Source organism: Rhinoraja longicauda, chromosome 4 (genome assembly GCF_053455715.1).
Source record: "Rhinoraja longicauda isolate Sanriku21f chromosome 4, sRhiLon1.1, whole genome shotgun sequence".
NCBI classification, from domain to species: Eukaryota; Metazoa; Chordata; class Chondrichthyes; order Rajiformes; family Arhynchobatidae; genus Rhinoraja; species Rhinoraja longicauda.
The window spans coordinates 74,406,736-74,425,776 of record NC_135956.1 but is presented as its reverse complement, the minus strand read 5'-3'; the positions used below and the strand labels follow the sequence as shown (position 1 = coordinate 74,425,776).

The window sequence follows — 19,041 nt, the reverse complement described above, 5'->3', positions numbered from 1 at the left end:
ACACCTGTTTTCATCTCCGACCTTTGTCCACCATCTGCCTATAAACCCCCCCTCATCTGTATCCACCTGCCAGGTTTTATCCTGCCCCTCCTCTCTTCCATATTTCTTTCCCCCCCTTTACAGCCAGTCTGAAGGGTCCCGACCCGAAACATCACCTATCCATATTCTCCAGTGAAGCTGCCTGACTCGCTGACATACTCCAGCACTCTGCGTCTTTTATTGTATGGATATTCTACACGGATTAATGGAAATGCTTCCAAAAGGAGTAACTACCATCCAAGTGGCAAGCGAGGAACATTTACCCACAGGAAGCCATGTGTGCTGTCAAAGGACTATGTCTCGGACAGGGTGGTCTGCAGCACAGGGGTTCCGTAGGGAACAGTGCTAGCTCCATTCTTGCTCACCCTGTACACTGCGGACTTCAGGCACAGCTCTGCAAACTCCTATCTACAGAAGTTCTCTGACGACTCTGCCATTGTCGGCCTCATCACAAGCGACGATGACAGGGCATACAGAGAACTGATCAAGGAGTTTGTGGATTGGTGCCAGCGGAACCGCCTCCGGATCAACACGGAGAAAACCAGGGAGATGGTGGTAAATTTCCACAGGCGCAGCCAGGTCCCCCCCGACACCGGTGAACATCCAGGGAATGGACATAGGGAGGGTGCTCTCTTATAAGTACCTGGGTGTTTACCTCAATAATAAATTGGACTGGACCGAAAACACCAATGCGCTATACAAAAAGGGCCAGAGCAGACTTTATCTGCTGAGGAGACTCAGGTCCTTTGGAATGCAGGGGGCACTCCTAAGGACCTTCTACAACACGGTGGTTGCATCAGCCATTTTCTATGGTCTGCTGGAGCAACAGCATCTCAGCGGCGGAGGGGAAGAGACTTGACAAGCAGGTCAGGAAGGCCAGCTCCGTCCTGGGTTGCCCCCTCGACTCATTGCAGGTGGTGGGAGAGAGGAGGATGATGGCAAAGTTAACATCGCTGCTGGACAACGACTCCCACCCCATGCAGGACACTGTCACTGCACTGAGTAGCTCCTTCAGTGACAGACTCCTTCACCCAGGAGGTCCTTCCTTCCCGCTGCTGTGAGACTGCACAACCAGCACTGCTCCCAGCAGACGAGTCAACAGTAACAGTTAAGGAATACACAGTACACTGATGACAATTTATCCTTGTCTTTACTTTTATTTATAATGAATGATCTCTTGCTATCCACTTTGCTGCTGTAACACTGTAAATTTCCCCGGTGTGGGACGATTAAAGGAATATATTATTATTATTATTATTATTATTATTATTATTATTAATTCAGGTTCACTAAGAATTCTAAATTCATACAAATCATTATAATCATATAAATTGAGATATCTTTGCAATTAACTACTTGCAATACCTTTTGCTTCATTGGATGATTCTTTGGATTCAATTGCTCTTTTGGATTTGTTTGGAAAATATTTTTCAAATCCTGCAGAAATATGAAGTTAATTCAAATGCTATACAGAGTGTAAGCATTATTAAACGTTCTTAAATAATGGACTTTCAAATCCATAATTCACCACTGCAGAGAGATAAATAGAACTCATTATTTATCGGAATGTGAACTCGAAAATTAGAAGTTACAATAATCATATTTTGAATTAAATCCATTTTGTTCGAAACAATTGCCCCGTTTCTATTTCCCCCAGACTGGTATTCGCCTTTGCAACATCTCCTATGGTACTGTAAACAAGTAAGTGCACATATTCTGGTTCAGTGATGAAGACTTGTGCATGGTGAATAATCCCATGCTGCTAATCGCACACTTACTTCACAAAACCAAGTTTAAACCAACTGCGTAAGAAAGAACTGCAGATGCTGGTTTAAATCGAAGATAGATACAAAATGCTGGAGTAACTCAGCAGGACAGGCAGCATCTCTGGAGAGAAGGAATGGGTGGCGTTTCGTGTTGAGACCCTTCTTCAGATGATTAAAAGCAAATGCGTCAGGGAGCTGGAGAGAATGAGCATTGAATCAGGCCCTTCAGACCAACAAACACACACTTACCATCAAGTAATTCAGAGGTTCTGACTGTCTACCCTATATCTGCCACTCATAATTTTATATGCTTTCCACATCCCCTCAATTTCCGACATTCCAGAGAATACAATCCAAGCTTGTCCAATCGTTTCTTATAGCCAATACTCTCTAATCCAGGCATTGGTAAGCCTCGCCTGTACCTTCTTCAAAGCATCTACATCCTTCCTGTAATGGGCCACCCAGAACTTCACACAACCTGCAACATGACTTTCTGACTCTTATTCTTGATGCCCCAATCAATGAAGGCATCCATAATATACGCCTTCTTTATCACTCCACCTAAAGGGGACTATGGGCTTGGACCCCAAGATCCCTCTGTACATCAATGCTGATAAGGGTCTTACCATTAAGTGTACGCTTTCCATGGATTAAACCCACCTGCCATTTCTCTGGCCATTTCCGTACCTGATCTATATCCCACTGTATACTTTGACAACCTTCTTCACTCTCCGCAATTCCACCAATCTTGGTGGCATCTGCAAACTTATTAACCAAAACTAGTGGAGTTGCAGACTGTGAGGAAATACTGTTAAAGTATACAGCAGGATGTGTCTGGTGTCTTTACAACAGATTCACAGGCAATCCCTGTAACTTCAGCTTGTCTACAAATATTATCTATTTGACCGTACACCCAGAGTGACGGAGCTACATATTATGAAACAATGCAGTCCTGGACTATTGACAGAAGCCTTCTCTGAACACAGGAAAAATATCACAATGATATTCATACGTTCCAGGAACAGAATTGGGCCATTTGGCCCATCAAGTCTACTCCGCCATTCAATCATGGCTGATCTATCTTTCCCTCTTAACCCCATTCTCCTGCCTTCGCCCCATAACTCCTGACATCCTTACTAATCAAGAATCTGTCAATCACCTCCTTTAAATTATTCATTGACTTGGCCTCCATAGCCGTCTGTGGCAATGGATTCCACAAATTCATTGCAAAGCAAAGCAAATCAATGTTAACTGTTTTCTCCCAGGTCAATATACCCAACAGCTTTCATTCATTGCGATAGGGCCTAACGCTAGAAGGAACACCTTTATCTGAGCCTCACCATTGCCTACTCAAGAGCAATTAAGGATGAAGAATAAATATGGAGATTGCCAGCAACCCTAGATCCCCCCCCCCCACCATCCCCCCAAAAATATGTTTTTTATTGGCAACAATAAATAAACTGCGGTAAGATCTCAGTGGATTAAGCAACATCTGTGCAGGTAAAGGAATGGTCAACATTTCAGGCTAAATAAAGGGTCTTGAATGACCCAAAACATCAGCCACCCCTTGGCCTCCACAGGTGTTACTTGACCCAACGAGTTCCTCCATCAGTTTATTTTTTGTTCTAGATTCCAGCATCTGTGGTCTTCCTTATCTCCAAATAAAAACTGAATGAGGTTCACATTACTGTTAAAAAATGGACAGATCCAAAATCACCAAAATGAAGAGTCAAGAGTGGTTTATTGTCATATGTCCCAGATAGAACGATGAAATTCTTAGAATTTGAGACAAAGATATATAAACACCTCATTTAAAAACTATATAGAATTCTCAATTTGCTTCTCAGAAGCTTTGTTATTTGGGCAGCACAGTGGTGCTTGGCAGCAGAAACCAAGGTTCAACCCCGACAACGGGTGCTGTCTGTACGAAGATTGCACATTCTCCCTGCGAGGGTGTGGGTTTCCTCCCGCTCTCCAAAGACATACAGGTTTGTAGGTTAATTGGCTTCGGTAACGTGTAAATTGGCCCTCGTGTGTAGGATTGTGCCAGTGTACGGGGGTGATCGATGGTCGGCGCAGACTTGGTGGGCCGAAGGGCCGCTTTCCACGCTGTATCGCTAAAATCCTAAGTCTAAATGAAAATATGTTTCGGATGTTTGAAAAAACAGACTCCGCATTTAGTGATAAATGATGATTCACAATTAGAATTATAAAGCACCTCACCTTTTGGGGGCTTTGAGCAGAGGCGTCGGTAGGCACCAAGCACATTTGTCAGCAGACTTTTCCCTTCCAAATCCACACCGTTAAACGCACAACCAGAAGACTGCAAAAGAATTGAATAAATCCTTTAACTAGACATTGTATTTTTGTGACGTTCTTGTTGCGATCTTATACTATCTTGTTCATATTTGCTTGCTTTTTAACAATAAAACCAATATAATGCCATTGTGCTGCACATTACCTGTACATATGAAGCTATAATTTAAAAAATACTTTTCATAAACCATTCAGATTGTAGGAACTTAGTCCAAAGGGAATTAACCTCAGCACAGGTAGTTCTGCTATGACACGGTAGTTGCCTGTCTAAAAAACCTGTGTTACAGAAAATCGCAATATAGAAACAATTGGGTAAATGGGGGGAAAGGGGGTTCGGGCTAGAGAAAAACAGACTTGCAATAGAGGTCTTTTCAATAGAAATAATTTTATTTTTGTTACTGCAAGGTAGAAATCTAAAGGCTGTATGTAACTTTATTACAGTGGCGCGCAAGGCAGCACAGTGGCGCAGATGGTAGAGCTGCTGCCTCACAGAGACAGAGACCTGTCTCCTGTTCGATCCTGGACCTTAAATGGCGTAAAACTGAGCAAAATACTCCAGGTATGGTCTTGCTTGCATCCTACAATTGTACAACACAGGTAGTTCTGCTAAAACTTGTTTTCACAATGCAAATCGGATATTACACAATTGATGAATTAGGGATCTCTATTTGTATTACGTGGGCTGAGTTGGTCACACCAGCTGTGTTATCTCACTTTCTTATCCACTCCCTACACACTGGGGGCAATTTTACAGAGGCCAGTTAACCAACAAGCCTGCACTCCTTTTGGAAGTGGGAGGAAACCAGCGGAAACCCCACGTGGACACAGAGAACGTACAAACTCGACGTAGACAGTAGGTTTCGTCTGGGTGGCCTATCATGAGCAGCTATAGCAGCAAGTCTATATTAGAGTCATACAGTGTGGAAACAGATCCTTCGGCCCAACTTTCCCACCGGCCAACGTGTCTCAGCTACACTAGACCAACTTGCCTGCATTTGTCCCTTATCCCTCTAAACCTGCCCTAGCTATGTACTATATTGTTTGGAGTTTAGAAAAATGAGGGGTAATCTTAAAGAAACATACAAGATGCTGAGGGGTTATGGCAGGGTACATGTGGAGATGTTTCCATTAGAGGGTGAATCCCAAATGAGGTAAACTCTGATAATCACCTATTTGACGACTCAGAAATTCTGCTGCCTTGGCATCTGGACCACCAAGGAATGATTACCTCACACCTTTTTGAAAGGTCATGGTCCCGGGTCTCAGTCCTCACTCTAACTCACCTGGCGGCCAGCTTCCATGCTGTCTCTAAACAGTTATGATAGTGGTATTTAAGAGATGTTTGGATAGGCTTGCAGATGTGCGAGGGGATAGAGGTACAATATATGGGTTGTGTGCAGGCAGGTAAGAGTTGGTGTAGGCGTCATGCTCGGCACGGACATCGTGGGCCAAAGGGACTGTTTCTGTGCTGTACTGCCAATGTTTTATGAGCAGGGGTCCATTATTCAAGCTCCTTTTAAACATACTGGGATTAATGGGAAATCTATTATAATAGTGTTTAACATCTGAAAAAAAAGGAAGTTAAAAAATATGTTGGGGTTTAAATAGGAATAACATCCAATCAGCCTGAAGAGCTGTGCGTCCTGCAAAATCCAGATTATCAAAGTTTTACGGTGGTTACAAGATTAGTTGGCGGTCATTTTGAAATTCAGGTACATGGAAAATTCATACAGTGGGTGGTGAATCTCTGGAATTCTCCATCACGGTGCATTGCAGTGATGAGATCATTGTTGGCATTAATAGAAGTTTATAATATTTCGAAAGCTCAGACAAATGGGCTGTAGGGAAATGGTACCAAAGACGAGAGGAAGCCCTGAGCAGATCAGTGTGGCTTGAGGGGCCGAGTGGTCTACTCCTGCTCCTATTTTCTATATAATAAAAAGGAGAGGCAGATTTTGGTTTATTCCAAAGATAGACACAAAGTGCTGGTGTAACTCTGCGCCAATCAGTGATCACCCGCTACTCTAACACTATCCTGCACACTCGAGGCAATTTTACAACCTACCAAAGCTAATTAACCTACAAACCGATACGTTGTCGGAACGTGGGAGGAAACCGTAGCACCTGGAGAAAACTCACTCCACAGGGAGAACGTACAAACTCCGAACAAACAGCACCCGGTTCTCTGGCACTGTAAGGCAGCAACTCTACCACTGTGCCACCTCAAGTCACCTGTCCATTTTCTCCAGAGATGCTGCCTCACCCACTGAGTTATTCTGTGGTGCCTTCACGCCACGTTGGTTTTGCATACAACCTGTCACCGCTGGCAACTCACCAGCAGCTTCACGAGAAAGTCCAGCCACAAGACCTCAATAACAACTCCAAGGTCAGACACACTAATTGGCCTTATCTGCACACGGGTTATGATTGGTGAGAATGTAGGTAAAAGGTGCCTCTGGAATAAACATGACACAAGGTGTCTGGCTCAGCTAAGTGTCATTTGTTCTTTGCTGTTAGATTCAATAGATCCTACAATTGGTGCTACAAGCAACCTTCCACTTACTCACAAAATGTATGACGATAAAGGTGATTCGGTAGACAACTCTTTGCCCATAATCCAACATCACGCTTGATGAAAGGCCAGATAAAATGTTCGGAGATTAGTTTTATCGTAGCTTTCTTGCCCGGATGTGATAATCTGTTGCAGCGGCCCGGTCGTGTCGACCTCCTTGCTCCTTCTACAAACATCAACACCCCGGGAAACGACGAGGCCCGGCAGTAGAGGCGACTGCTGCCCATGGTCAAACTAGCCACCACCTTTTTCTCAGCGACCGCTTTTCGGGTGTGCAATATCTCATTGACTCCGGTGCTGAGATATCGGTTCCTCACAGTTCCCAGGAGCGTTTTCACCCTAACCCCGGATGTGTTCTGACCACCACGAACAATTCTAGCATATAGCCTTTGGTCAGAAATCAGTCACACTCAACTTCGGTCTGCAGAAAACGTTTCACTAGATTTTCACAATCGCTGACGTATCAAAACCCATTATCGTGCAGATTTTCTTTCACACTTTTCTTTGCTGGTGGATTTTAAAAATCGCCGTTTAAGTGATAACTGCGCCTGCGCACAGGTAAACTGCATCTGCTGTCCGGCAATGACTATCTCTCACCTTACCAGCCTCCAACCCAGCACCGGCCCATATCAGGAGTTACTTAAACAATTTCCACAACTAATAACTCTGTCTTACCGACACAACGATATCAAACACTTTGTCACGCATCATATTCTGACCCGTGGCCCTCCAGTTTCTGCAAGAGCACGTAGGTTACCCGTAGATCGCCTCAAAGTTGCAAAGGCCGAATTTGACCATATGTTGGAGCTCGGGATCATCCGCAGGTCTAACAGCTCTTCACATGGTCCCGAAGAAGTCTCCTGGAGATTGGCGATCCTGTGGCAACTACTGTTCACTAAACAATGCCACGATTCCAGATCGATACAGCATCCCGCATTTGCAGGATTTCTCTGCAAGCCTACAGGGTAAGCGGGTGTTCTCAAACATCGATCTCGTGCGCGCGTATTATCAAATTCCGGTCAAGCCTGCCGATATTCCCAAGACAGCCGTGGTCACCCCGTTCGGGACGTTCAAATTTCAACGTATGCCGTTTGGTTTACGGAACGCAGCACAATCGTTCCAGCGTTTCATGGACCACGTACTCCGGCCTCGATTTTGTCTACGCATACATCGACGACGTGTTGGTAGCGAGCTCCAGCGAAGACGAACACAAGAAACACCTTGGATTCCTGTTCCAGCGTCTCGACTAATATGGCATTGTCATTAACACGAACAAATGCGTGTTTGGCGCTCGCAAACTCACTTTCCTCGGGCATCGCGTAACGGTGAACAGCATCCTGCCCGGCAAAGCAAACGTGCAGGAAATCCAAAAATACCTAGTGTCAAATTCGTTAAAGCAATTAAGGTAATTTTTGAGGATGATAAATTTCTACTGCTACTTTCTACCAAACGCCGCAGGTTCCCTATTACCCTTGATCAACTTACTCAAAGGTTCGGACAAATCGTCTTCCAAGAAACCGTTGTGTTTACCCGAGGATGCAGGTAAGCCGTCGTCGTCAAGCATTACCTCGCCGTCAAGCATTTCCGCCATCTGATGGAAGGTCGTCCTTTCACTATATATAAGGATCACCAACCACTCACATACACTACTCGTACAAGTGTGGGGAGCTATTCACCGTGGGAAATCCACCACTTGGACTTCGCTCTGCAGGTCTCCAGTGACATCAGGCACATTCAAGGAAAAGCAAATCCGGTTGCCGCGTCCTATCAAGATTGGAGGTGGATGCTCTGAATGCGGCCACACTCATCGATTTTTATGCCATGGTTCGCGCGCAGCATACTGATCCCGATCTTATCCATTACCACCGGACATGTCCAGCCCTAAAATTGGAACATGTACCTATTGGTGACACGAGAGAAACCATCGTATGTGACACTTCCAAGGCCGTTTGTGCCTAGGACAATGCGTCGAGTGGTTTTCAGCGCACTGCACAACTTATCACATCCGGGCGAGAAGGTTACGATAAAACTAATCTCCGAACGTTTCGTCTGGCCTTTCATCAAGCGTTGGATTATGGGCGAAGACTTGTCTACCGTGTCAACAATCCAAGATCTCCAGGCACTCTAGGACCCCTTTCGGTGAGTTTCCTGTACCGAACACCCGGTTCGAGCACTTGAACCTGAACTTGGTCCCACTCCCAACGTCAAGAAACCACACATATCTGCTCACTTGTGAAGTCCGGTTCACAAGATGGCAAGATGCTCTCCCTGTCAGTGGTGAATCTGTCCCATGATTGCTCACAGGCAATTAGATAAAACTTTGTGGCTCTGCAAATAACCAGCTAGATGTTAAATATAAAACTATAGTTAGAAAATGCATCCTCTACCAGAAGCAGGTTGCTATTTGGCTCTCCATTAAAATGGTTTAGTGCTGTATAGATTCCAGTAGTTGCAAGATAGAGACAGACAAAATATAACACAATATTAGGGCTTTTCCATTCTGGTATGAATCCCTATCTGAACAATGGTAATAAACATTGTCAATTTGCACCAGCTTTTATTCATTATTATTTTGTCAAATTTTGACACTGATATGCTAACTTGCACTTTGTGTTATAGACAATAGACAATAGGTGCAGGAGTAGGCCATTCAGCCCTTCGAGCCAGCACCGCCATTCAATGCGATCATGGCTGATCACTCTCAATCAGTACCCCGTTCCTGCCTTCTCCCCATATCCCCTCACTCCGCTATCCTTAAGAGCTCTATCCAGCTCTCTCTTGAAAGCATCCAATGAACTGGCCTCCACTGCCTTCTGAGGCAGAGAATTCCACACCTTCACCACCCTCTGACTGAAAAAGTTCTTCCTCATCTCCGTTCCAAATGGCCTACCCCTTATTCTTAAACTGTGGCCCCTTGTTCTGGACTCCCCCAACATTGGGAACATGTTATCTGCCTCTAATGTGTCCAATCCCCTAATTATCTTATATGTTTCAATAAGATCCCCCCTCATCCTTCTAAATTCCAGTGTATACAAGCCCAATCGCTCCAGCCTTTCAACATACGACAGCCCCGCCATTCCGGGAATTAACCTAGTGAACCTACGCTGCATGCCCTCCATAGCAAGAATATCCTTCCTCAAATTTGGAGACCAATGGTGCTTGATGACTTGGTGACTGGAGATGGTGAGTTTTTTTCATTTCAAAAATAAACTTTATGCAGAATAAAAAGTATACAGTGCCCTCCATAATATTTGGGATCAGAGTGATAGCAAGAGCAAAGTATGGAGGAGAGAAGGAACTGCCCAAAGATCCAAAGCATACCACCTCATCTGTGAAACAAGATGGTGGTGGTGTTATGGCCTGGGCATGTATGGCTGCTGAGGGTACTGGCTCACTTATCTTCATTGATGATACAACTGCTGCTGGTAGTAGCATAATGAATTCTGAAGTGTATAGACACATCCTATCTGCTCAAGTTCAAACAAATGCCTCAAAACTCATTGGCCAGCGGTTCATTCTACAGCAAGACAATGATCCCAAACATACTGCTAAAGCAACAATCAATAGTCAATAGTCACCATAAAGACTGTTAAGACATGGCCTGAAGGAGCTTCCTCGCAGCTGCAGGATTGCTTCGAAAGGACCAACTGGGATATTTTTGAGGATCAGGACTTGGAGGAGTACACATCAACTGTACTTTGCTACATCCAAAACTGTGTTGACAATGTCACCGTCGACAAACGCATCCGGTTGTATCCCAATCAGAAACCCTGGATGACAAAGGATGTCAGGTCTCTCCTCAAGGACCGTAACACCGCCTTCAGGTCTAGTGATAGAGCTCTATACAGTGCTGCTAGAACCAACCTGAAGAGAGGCATCAAGGATGCCAAAGCGTCCTACAAGAGGAAGATTGAGGACCACTTTACCAACAATGACCCACGGCGGGTATGGCAAGGCATCCAGCACATCACCAACTACAAGACCAGCAACCGCACGACTGCCGACGGCGACGCCTCGCTGGCAGAGGAACTTAACTGTTTCTTTGCTCGTTTCGAGGTGAAAGCTACAGTGGCAGACATAACACTCTCTCCAGCACCTGACAGCAACACCTTCACTGTGCAGGAGTATGATGTTAAGCACGTGCTCAGAGCAGTGAATCCCAGGAAAGCTGCAGGCCCCGATGGTGTGACGGGCAGAGTGCTGAGGGAATGTGCAGACCAATTATCTGAGGTCTTCACAAAAATCTTCAACCTGTCCCTTTTAAAATCCACCATCCCTCCCTGCCTGAAGTCCGCCACAATCATCCCACTGCCGAAAAAGTCTGTCATCAGCGGCCTTAACGACTACCGTCCAGTAGCACTCACACCGGTCATCACAAAGTGCTTCGAGAGACTGGTCCTGCAGCACATCAAAGCCAGCCTCCCACCCACCTTCGACCCACACCAGTTTGCCTACAGAGCAAATAGGTCTACAGGGGATGCCATCGACACTGCTCTTCACACTGCACTGACCCACCTTGAACACCAGGGGAGCTATGTGAGGATGCTCTTCCTCGACTTCAGCTCTGCCTTTAACACGGTCATCCCGAGCAGACTGGTCACCAAACTTTCTGACCTTGGATTTTCCCAAACCATCTGCCAATGGATCAAGGACTTCCTGACCAACCGCCCCCAGACCGTCAAAATAGGCCCTCACCTCTCCTCCACCATTACACTGAGCACCGGCTCACCACAGGGCTGTGTGTTGAGCCCCATCCTTTACTCCCTCTACACTCACGACTGCGCCCCCACCCATCCCACCAACACCATCATCAAGTTCGCGGATGACACGACTGTGGTTGGACTCATCTCAGGAGGAGATGAGACAGCCTATAGGGATGAAATCCAAAGGCTGGCAGCATGGTGTTCAGTGAACAATCTTGTCCTGAACTCCTCCAAAACAAAGGAACTTATAATTGACTTCAGAAAAACCAGTGTAGAATACGACCCACTCTACATCAATGGGATCTGTGTGGAAAGGGTACCCGCTTTCAGGTTCCTGGGTACGCACATCGCAGAGGATCTTACCTGGTCTACCAACACCATCACCACAGTAAAGAAGGCACAGCAGAGACTCCACTTCCTGAGGATCCTCAGGAAAACCAACCTGCAGGAGAAGCTCATGTTGTCCTTCTATCGCTGCTCCATCGAGAGTGTGCTGGCATACTGTATAACCACATGGTATGCCAGCTGCTCAGAAAAGGACAGGAAGGCCCTTCAGAGGGTCATCACGACGGCCCAGAAGATCATCGGCTGCTCACTGCCCTCCCTGGAGCACCTGTTCAGCCTACGCTGCCTCAGTAGAGCAGGCAAAATAATAAAAGATCCATCCCACCCCGGCCACCGTCTGTTTGTTCATCTGCCCTCTGGTCGACGTTTCAGGTCGATCAAATCCCGAACAAACAGACTTAAGAACAGTTTTTACCCCAGGGCCATACGAGAACTGAACACTACCTTTGCACTAGGCAACACCGTTAAAAAATCTTGTACTTAATATAATTGTATTTATTTGTTTTTGCATTATTGCATATATGTTTGTACGCACCGTCAGGATTGGCTATTTTTTAATTTCGTTGTACTCGTTGCAATGACAATAAATGAATATTATTATTATTATTATAATAATTATTATTATTATTATTATTATTATTATTATTATTATTATTATTATTTGTCACATACACATAAATGTGCAGTGAAATGAAAAATTACCCGCAGTTCAACAATAAGACCAATTAAACTAAGCAATAAAAATGCAATAACACATACAATCATAAACCAACACCAAACAAACAAAGGAGTTTTTCAAAGCTAAAAAATGGTCAATTCTGGAGTGGCCAAGTCAATCACCCGAGAAAACTGAAGGGGACTAGCCCCTAACACAAGCATCAGCTAAAGATGACTGCAATACGGGCCTGGCAGAGCATCACCAGAGAAGACACCTAGCAACAGGTGATGTCCATGAATTGCAGACTTCAAGCAGTCATTGCATGCAAAGGATATGCAACAAAATACTAAACATGACTACTTTCATTTACATGACATTACTGTGTCCCAAACATTATGGTGCCCTGAAATGTGATTTTTTCTATTACAAATCTCAAATTGTGGAGTACAGAGGCAAATAAATAAATGATGGGTCTTTGCCCCTAACATTATGGAGGGCACTGTAGCATGGAAACAGGCCCTTCGGCCCAGCAAGTCCATACTGACTAGCGATCCCCGATATTAACACTATCCTACACATTCTAGGGACAATTGACACTTCTAGCACCCCAATTAACCTACTACATGTACGTCTTTGGAGTGTGAGAGGAAACCGAAGATCTCTGAGAAAACTTAAGTGGTCATGGGGAGAACATACAAACTCTGAACAGACAAATACCCGTAGCCTGGATCAAACCTGGGTGTCTGGCGCTGTAAGGCAGCAACTCTCCCACTGTGCCACCGTGCTGCCCTTGTCTTCATTCAATCCACATTACATTTTGTGAATGATCCCTAGTGAGAAATCTAATCAAATTCTCTACTTCCAGTCGGAGCAGGTAAAACTCGGGTTCATCAGTTCATAAGTTATAGGATCAGAATTAGGCCAATCAGCCCATCAAGTCTACTCCACCATTCAATCATGACTGATCTATTTCTCCTTCTCAACCCCATTCTCGTGCCTTCTCATAACCCCTGACCCGTACTAATCAAGAATCTATCAATCTCCACCTTAAAAATATCCTGGGATGGAGCATGGCACGGGCTGGATCAGGGGAAGAGATACAGGGCACGGGCTGCATGCAGCACAGCACAGAGCATTGGGCAGCTGAGTGTTGGGCACCAGGTGGCACAGAGCGCTGGGGTGACATCGAGCATCAGGGGGTAAAGGGGACTATGGCACAGGGCACAGGGGATGCAGGACAGTGGGCACGGGGGGTGGCGATGGCGGGCACTGGGAGAGGTGGGGATGGAGAACACAGGGGGTGCAGGACAGTGGGCACTGCGGGGAGGGGGGGATGGAGGACATGGGGGGAGGAGTGCACGGGGAGAGGAGGGTGGAGGGCACAGGGGGTCGAGGGCAGTGGGCACCAGAGGGAGGTGGGGATGGCGGGCACAGGGCAGTGGGCACAGGCTGGAGGTAGGGATGGTGGGCACAGGGGGTGCAGGACAGTGGGCACTGCGGGGAGGGGGGGATGGAGGGCATGGGGGGATGTGGGGATGGCGGGCACCAGGGGGAGGTGGGGATGGCGGGCACAGGGGGTGGTGGGGATGGCGGGCTCCGGGAGGGAGGTGGGGATGGAGGGCACAGGGGGTGCAGGGCAGTGGGCACCGGGGGGAGGGGGGGATGGAGGGCATGGGGGGAGGTGGGGATGGCGGGCACAGGGGAAGGGGGGTGGAGGGCACAGGGGGTGCAGGGCAGTGGGCACCGGAGGGAGGTGGGGATGGAGGGCACAGCCACGGGGGGAGGAAGGCAGTGGGCACCAGGGGAGGGGGAGGACATGGTGGGAGGAGTGCACCGGGAGGGGGCGGGGTGGAGGGCACAAGGGGTAGAGGGCAGTGGGTACCGGGGGGAGGTGGGGATGGTGGGCACAGGGTCAGGTGGGGATGGCGGGCACAGGGGGTGCAGGGCAGTGGGCACCGGGGGGAGGTGGGGATGGTGGGCACAGGGTCAGGTGGGGATGGCGGGCACAGGGGGTGCAGGGCAGTGGGCACCAGGGGGAGGTGGGGATGGCGGGCACAGGGGGTGCAGGATAGTGGGAACCGGGGGGAGGTGGGGATGGTGGGCACAGGTTCAGGTGGGGATGGCGGGCACAGGGGGTGCAGGGCAGTGGGCACCGGGGGGAGGTGGGGATGGTGGGCACAGGGGGTGCAGGACAGTGGGAACCGGGGGGAGGTGGGGATGGTGGGCACAGGGGGTGCAGGGCAGTGGGCACCAGGGGGAGGTGGGCACAGGGTCAGGTGGGGATGGCGGGCACAGGGGGTGCAGGGCAGTGGGCACCAGGGGGTGCAGGGCAGTGGGCACAGGGGCGGTGGAGGGCACAGGGGGGGAGGTGGGGATGGCGGGCACAGGGGGTGCAGGACAGTGGGAATCGGGGGGAGGTGGGGATGGTGGGCAAAGGGGGTGCAGGGCAGAGGGCACCAGGGGGAGGTGGGGATGGTGGGCACAGGGGGGGAGGTGGGGATGGCGGGCACAGGGGGTGCAGGGCAGTGGGCACCAGGGGGAGGTGGGGATGGTGGGCACAGGGTCAGGTGGGGATGGCGGGCACAGGGGGTGCAGGGCAGTGGGCACCGGGGGGAGGTGGGGATGGTGGGCACAGGGGCGGTAGAGGGCACAGGGGGGGAGGTGGGGATGGCGGCCACCAGGGGGAGGTGGCGGTGGAGGGCACAGCCAGGAGGGAGGGGATGGGGCTGATCGACCACTTACCGGTCTCCAGGGCGGCCTACAGCGCCGAGGGCCCGGGCTCTTACACAGGCCGCGGCAACAGCGGGCAGCCAGCAGGTAACGGTGCGTCATGACTCCGTCCCTCCTCTCGGGCTTCAGTGGCGGCCGTTACTGGGCGGCGGGTCAGGGCGAGGACATGACAGCGACGTGCCCGCGGCGCAGTGCTGACGTTGCGGCGTGTTACGTCACCCGCCTGCCGTGAGGCCTCTGTCGATCCCTCCCGCGACGATGTCACACAACAGCTCCGCCCCCCGCGTCGACGTCATGCCGCGGCCGCTCCTGCGATGACGACACAGTTACGTCACGGGGTCCCCCAAGCCCCGGGCAAAGCGCGGTCCGCTGCTCCCACCATGTCCCTGATCCTCTTCTGTCTGTGTCGCTGTTGCATGCTCTGCCCCTCCTTTTGCCTCTTCATCTTCTTCGTGATTCTTTTCTTTGTCATTTATCTGCTCGACTCCTACGAGTTCATAACCCTGCCGCCTGAGGAAGTGCGCTGACCTCCCCTTCACTCACGGCGGTCTGGGAAATCCTCAAAAGGTGAGCTAAACGGCGGGGGATACCCATCAGGCCGGTCCAACACCAGCCCAATGTTACAGTGACATCTGCATCGTTGATGTACCCAGTCCTGTGCTGACATGGTGAATCAACTCACACCACAGGTATCACAAAATGCTGGAGTAACACAGCGGGTCAGGCAGCATCTCAGGAGAGAAGGAAAAGGTGACGTTTCGGGTCGAGACCTTCTTCAGACTGATGTGGGGGGGGGGGGGGGGGGACAAAGAAAGGATATAGGTGGAGACAGGAAGATTGAGGGAGAACTGGGAAGGGGAAGGGGAAGAGAGGCACAGAGGAACTATCTAAAGATAGAGAAGTCAATGTTCATACCGCTGGGCTGCAAGCTGCCCAAGCGAAATATGAGGTGCTGTTCCTCCAATTTGCGATGGGCCTCACTATGACACTGGAGGAGGCCCATGACAGAAACGTCAGACTGGGAGTGGGAGGGGGAGTTGAAGTGCTGAGCCACCGGGAGATCAGATTGGTTTAGGCGGACTGAGCAAAGGTGTTCAGCGAAACGATCGCGGAGCCTGCGTTTGGTCTCGCCAATGTAGACAGGTTGACAGATGTCAGCGTGACAGGCAGCATCCCTGGAGCGAAGGAATGGGTGACGTTTCGGATCGAGACCCTTCTTCCAACTGAAAGTCATGGGAAAGGAAAACGAGAGATATAGATGATGCAGAGAGATATAGAACAAACTAGACCAAGTGGACCCGTTGGGCCCAAACCTCTTCTGCATTGGTGCAGCACCCTCTCCTTCCCCTCCCCCCTCCCCCTCCCCCACCCTTCCCCCCTCCCGCTTCCCCCTCTCTCCTCCCATTCCCCCCGTTCACCTTTCCCCCACTCCATCCCCCTCAACCCCCCTTATCCTCCCACCACCAGCCCTCTCCCTCCACCACCCTCCTCCCCTCCCCCCTCCCCCCTCCTCCCTCCTTCGGAGATAAATTTAAACTTTAAAATGTGAATAACTTTAAAAAGATAACACCGATTTCAATGAAACTTCTTCCATTAGTACCAAAGGAACAACGGTGAGTACGGTTGGCCTAAAATTGTCGTACTATCGTGTACCGTTTCGGCTGTAGTTCAGGAACAAACAAACAAACAAATGAGAGTTTTAGTATGTAGATGAATAAAAGATGTGCAAAAAAATAACAATGCTAAAGGAAACAGGACATTGTTAGCTGTAGCTAGATGTTTCAGTCTGAAGAAGGGTCTCGATCCGAAATGTCACCCATTCCTTCCCTCCAGAGATGCTGTCTGTCCCGCCGAGTTACTCCAGAAATTTGTGTCTATCTTCGATTTAAACCAGCATCTGCAGTTCCTTCTTACAGAAGATGAAACCTGATATCAATTTACTAAATAAATATAAAATGTGCTGCTGGAAATACTCAGCAGGTTGCGCAACATCTTTGGAGAGCAAAACAGACCTAGCATCCCAAATCAATGAAAAGTTAAATATAAAGAGATATAGAGAAAAGTGATGGGGTGGGGGGATGGGGGGGGGGATTCACAATTGAAGCTCCGAGATGGAGTGGGATGCATGGGGACATCAAATGATGTAATAGAAGACGATGCAAAGCCAAAAGGAATGGTGATAGGACAAAATATTGAAGAATCACTATCTAAAATAGTTACGTTCAACTTGTTGTCATGTGCACCCCGCTCACTAGAATGGTGGGCAAGGTCAGGGGGTCAGACTGAGTGGAATGGAGATTCAAAGGGAATAAGTTTTAACATTGGAAAATATCCCCAATGAGATCAATAATACAGAAAATACTATCCCACTTTTAACCTGTGATTCCTTCCACTTGCAGAAACGAATTCATCTCATGTTCCAACACGTACAATGAATTCAAACCTGCTGGCAACTTATTCCAAAGGTCCATGACTTTCAATGAAAAGTAATTCATAATATCTATTTTGATTGTCTGTTGATGTAACATATATATATATATATATTTTAAATCTGGAACGCTGAACTGGTGAAATAATTATTAGAAATTAAAGAAAGTTTGGGAAATAATGATCAGAGTATTGATGAGTCAAATCTAAAACAACGTTCAAACTGAGATAAAATAATTTGCCTTAGATTACCTGGTTGGAAATGTTAGCAACTATGTCAGTGGGTCAGCTCTGAGTTTACTTGAAATGTAAAATTCAAATAAATCCTTCATAGATGATTAGGAAACCCTCTGGAAGATTGTAATTTTGTTTAAAACTATTTTTGGCTCCTATTACAAAATATTTTGAGCACACACACACACACACACACACACACACACACCAAACTGTTCTACAAGGTAGAGAATAGAAAACCATATTTACAATAATAATAATAATAATAATAATATTCATTTATTGTCATTGCAACGAGTACAACGAAATTAAAAAAATAGCCAATCCTGACGGTGCGTAAAAACATATATGCAATAAATGCAAAAACAAATAAATACAATTATATTAAGTACAAACGTTTTAACAGTGTTGCCTAGTGCAGAAGGTAGTGTTCAGTTCTCGTAAGGCCCTGGGGTAAAAACTGTTCTTAAGTCTGTTTGTTCGGGATTTGATCGACCTGAAACGTCGACCAGAGGGCAGATGAACAAACAGACGGTGGCCGGGGTGGGATGGATCTTTTATTATTTTGCCTGCTCTACTGAGGCAGCGTAGGCTGAACAGGTGCTCCAGGGAGGGCAGTGAGCAGCCGATGATCTTCTGGGCCATCGTGATGACCCTCTGAAGGGCCTTCCTGTCCTTTTCTGAGCAGCTGGCATACCATGTGGTTATACAGTATGCCAGCACACTCTCGATGGAGCAGCGATAGAAGGACATCATGAGCTTCTCCTGCAGGTTGGTCTTCCTGAGGATCCTCAGGAAGTGGAGTCTCTGCTGTGCCTTCTTCACTGTGGTGATGGTGTTGGTAGACCAGGTAAGATCCTCTGCGATGTGCGTACCCAGGAACCTGAAAGCGGGTACCCTTTCCACACAGACCCCATTGATGTAGAGTGAGTCGTATTCTGCACTGGTTTTCCTGAAGTCTATTATAAGTTCCTTTGTTTTGGAGGAGTTCAGGACAAGATTATTCACTGAACACCATGCTGCCAGCCTTTGGATTTCATCCCTGTAGGCTGTCTCATCTCCTCCTGAGATGAGTCCAACCACAGTCGTGTCATCCGCGAACTTGATGATGGTGTTAGTGGGATGGGTGGGGGCGCAGTCGTGAGTGTAGAGGGAGTAAAGGATGGGGCTCAACACACAGCCCTGTGGTGAGCCGGTGCTCAGTGTAATGGTGGAGGAGAGGTGAGGGCCTATTTTGACGGTCTGGGGACG

General features: G+C 48.0%; 1 protein-coding gene across 3 annotated transcripts in view; it reads right to left on the bottom strand.

Moving 5' to 3' along the window:
• The window catches only part of afg3l2 (AFG3-like AAA ATPase 2), a 49,731-nt gene extending 34,343 nt beyond the window's left edge, over positions 1 to 15,388 (bottom strand). Inside the window, exons 1-3 of one of the 3 annotated variants that reach the window (XM_078398085.1) lie at positions 15,142 to 15,388; positions 4,029 to 4,128; positions 1,405 to 1,476 (exon numbers count right to left, since the gene is read on the bottom strand). In XM_078398085.1, the coding sequence (XP_078254211.1) occupies positions 1,405 to 1,476; positions 4,029 to 4,128; positions 15,142 to 15,231 (262 nt within the window). In that variant the 5' untranslated portion in view covers positions 15,232 to 15,388. The remainder of the gene's footprint in view (positions 1 to 1,404; positions 1,477 to 4,028; positions 4,129 to 15,141) is intronic. The other 2 variants (XM_078398083.1, XM_078398084.1) reach the window with 2 other exon arrangements.
• Between the last annotated feature and the right edge of the window lie 3,653 nt (positions 15,389 to 19,041).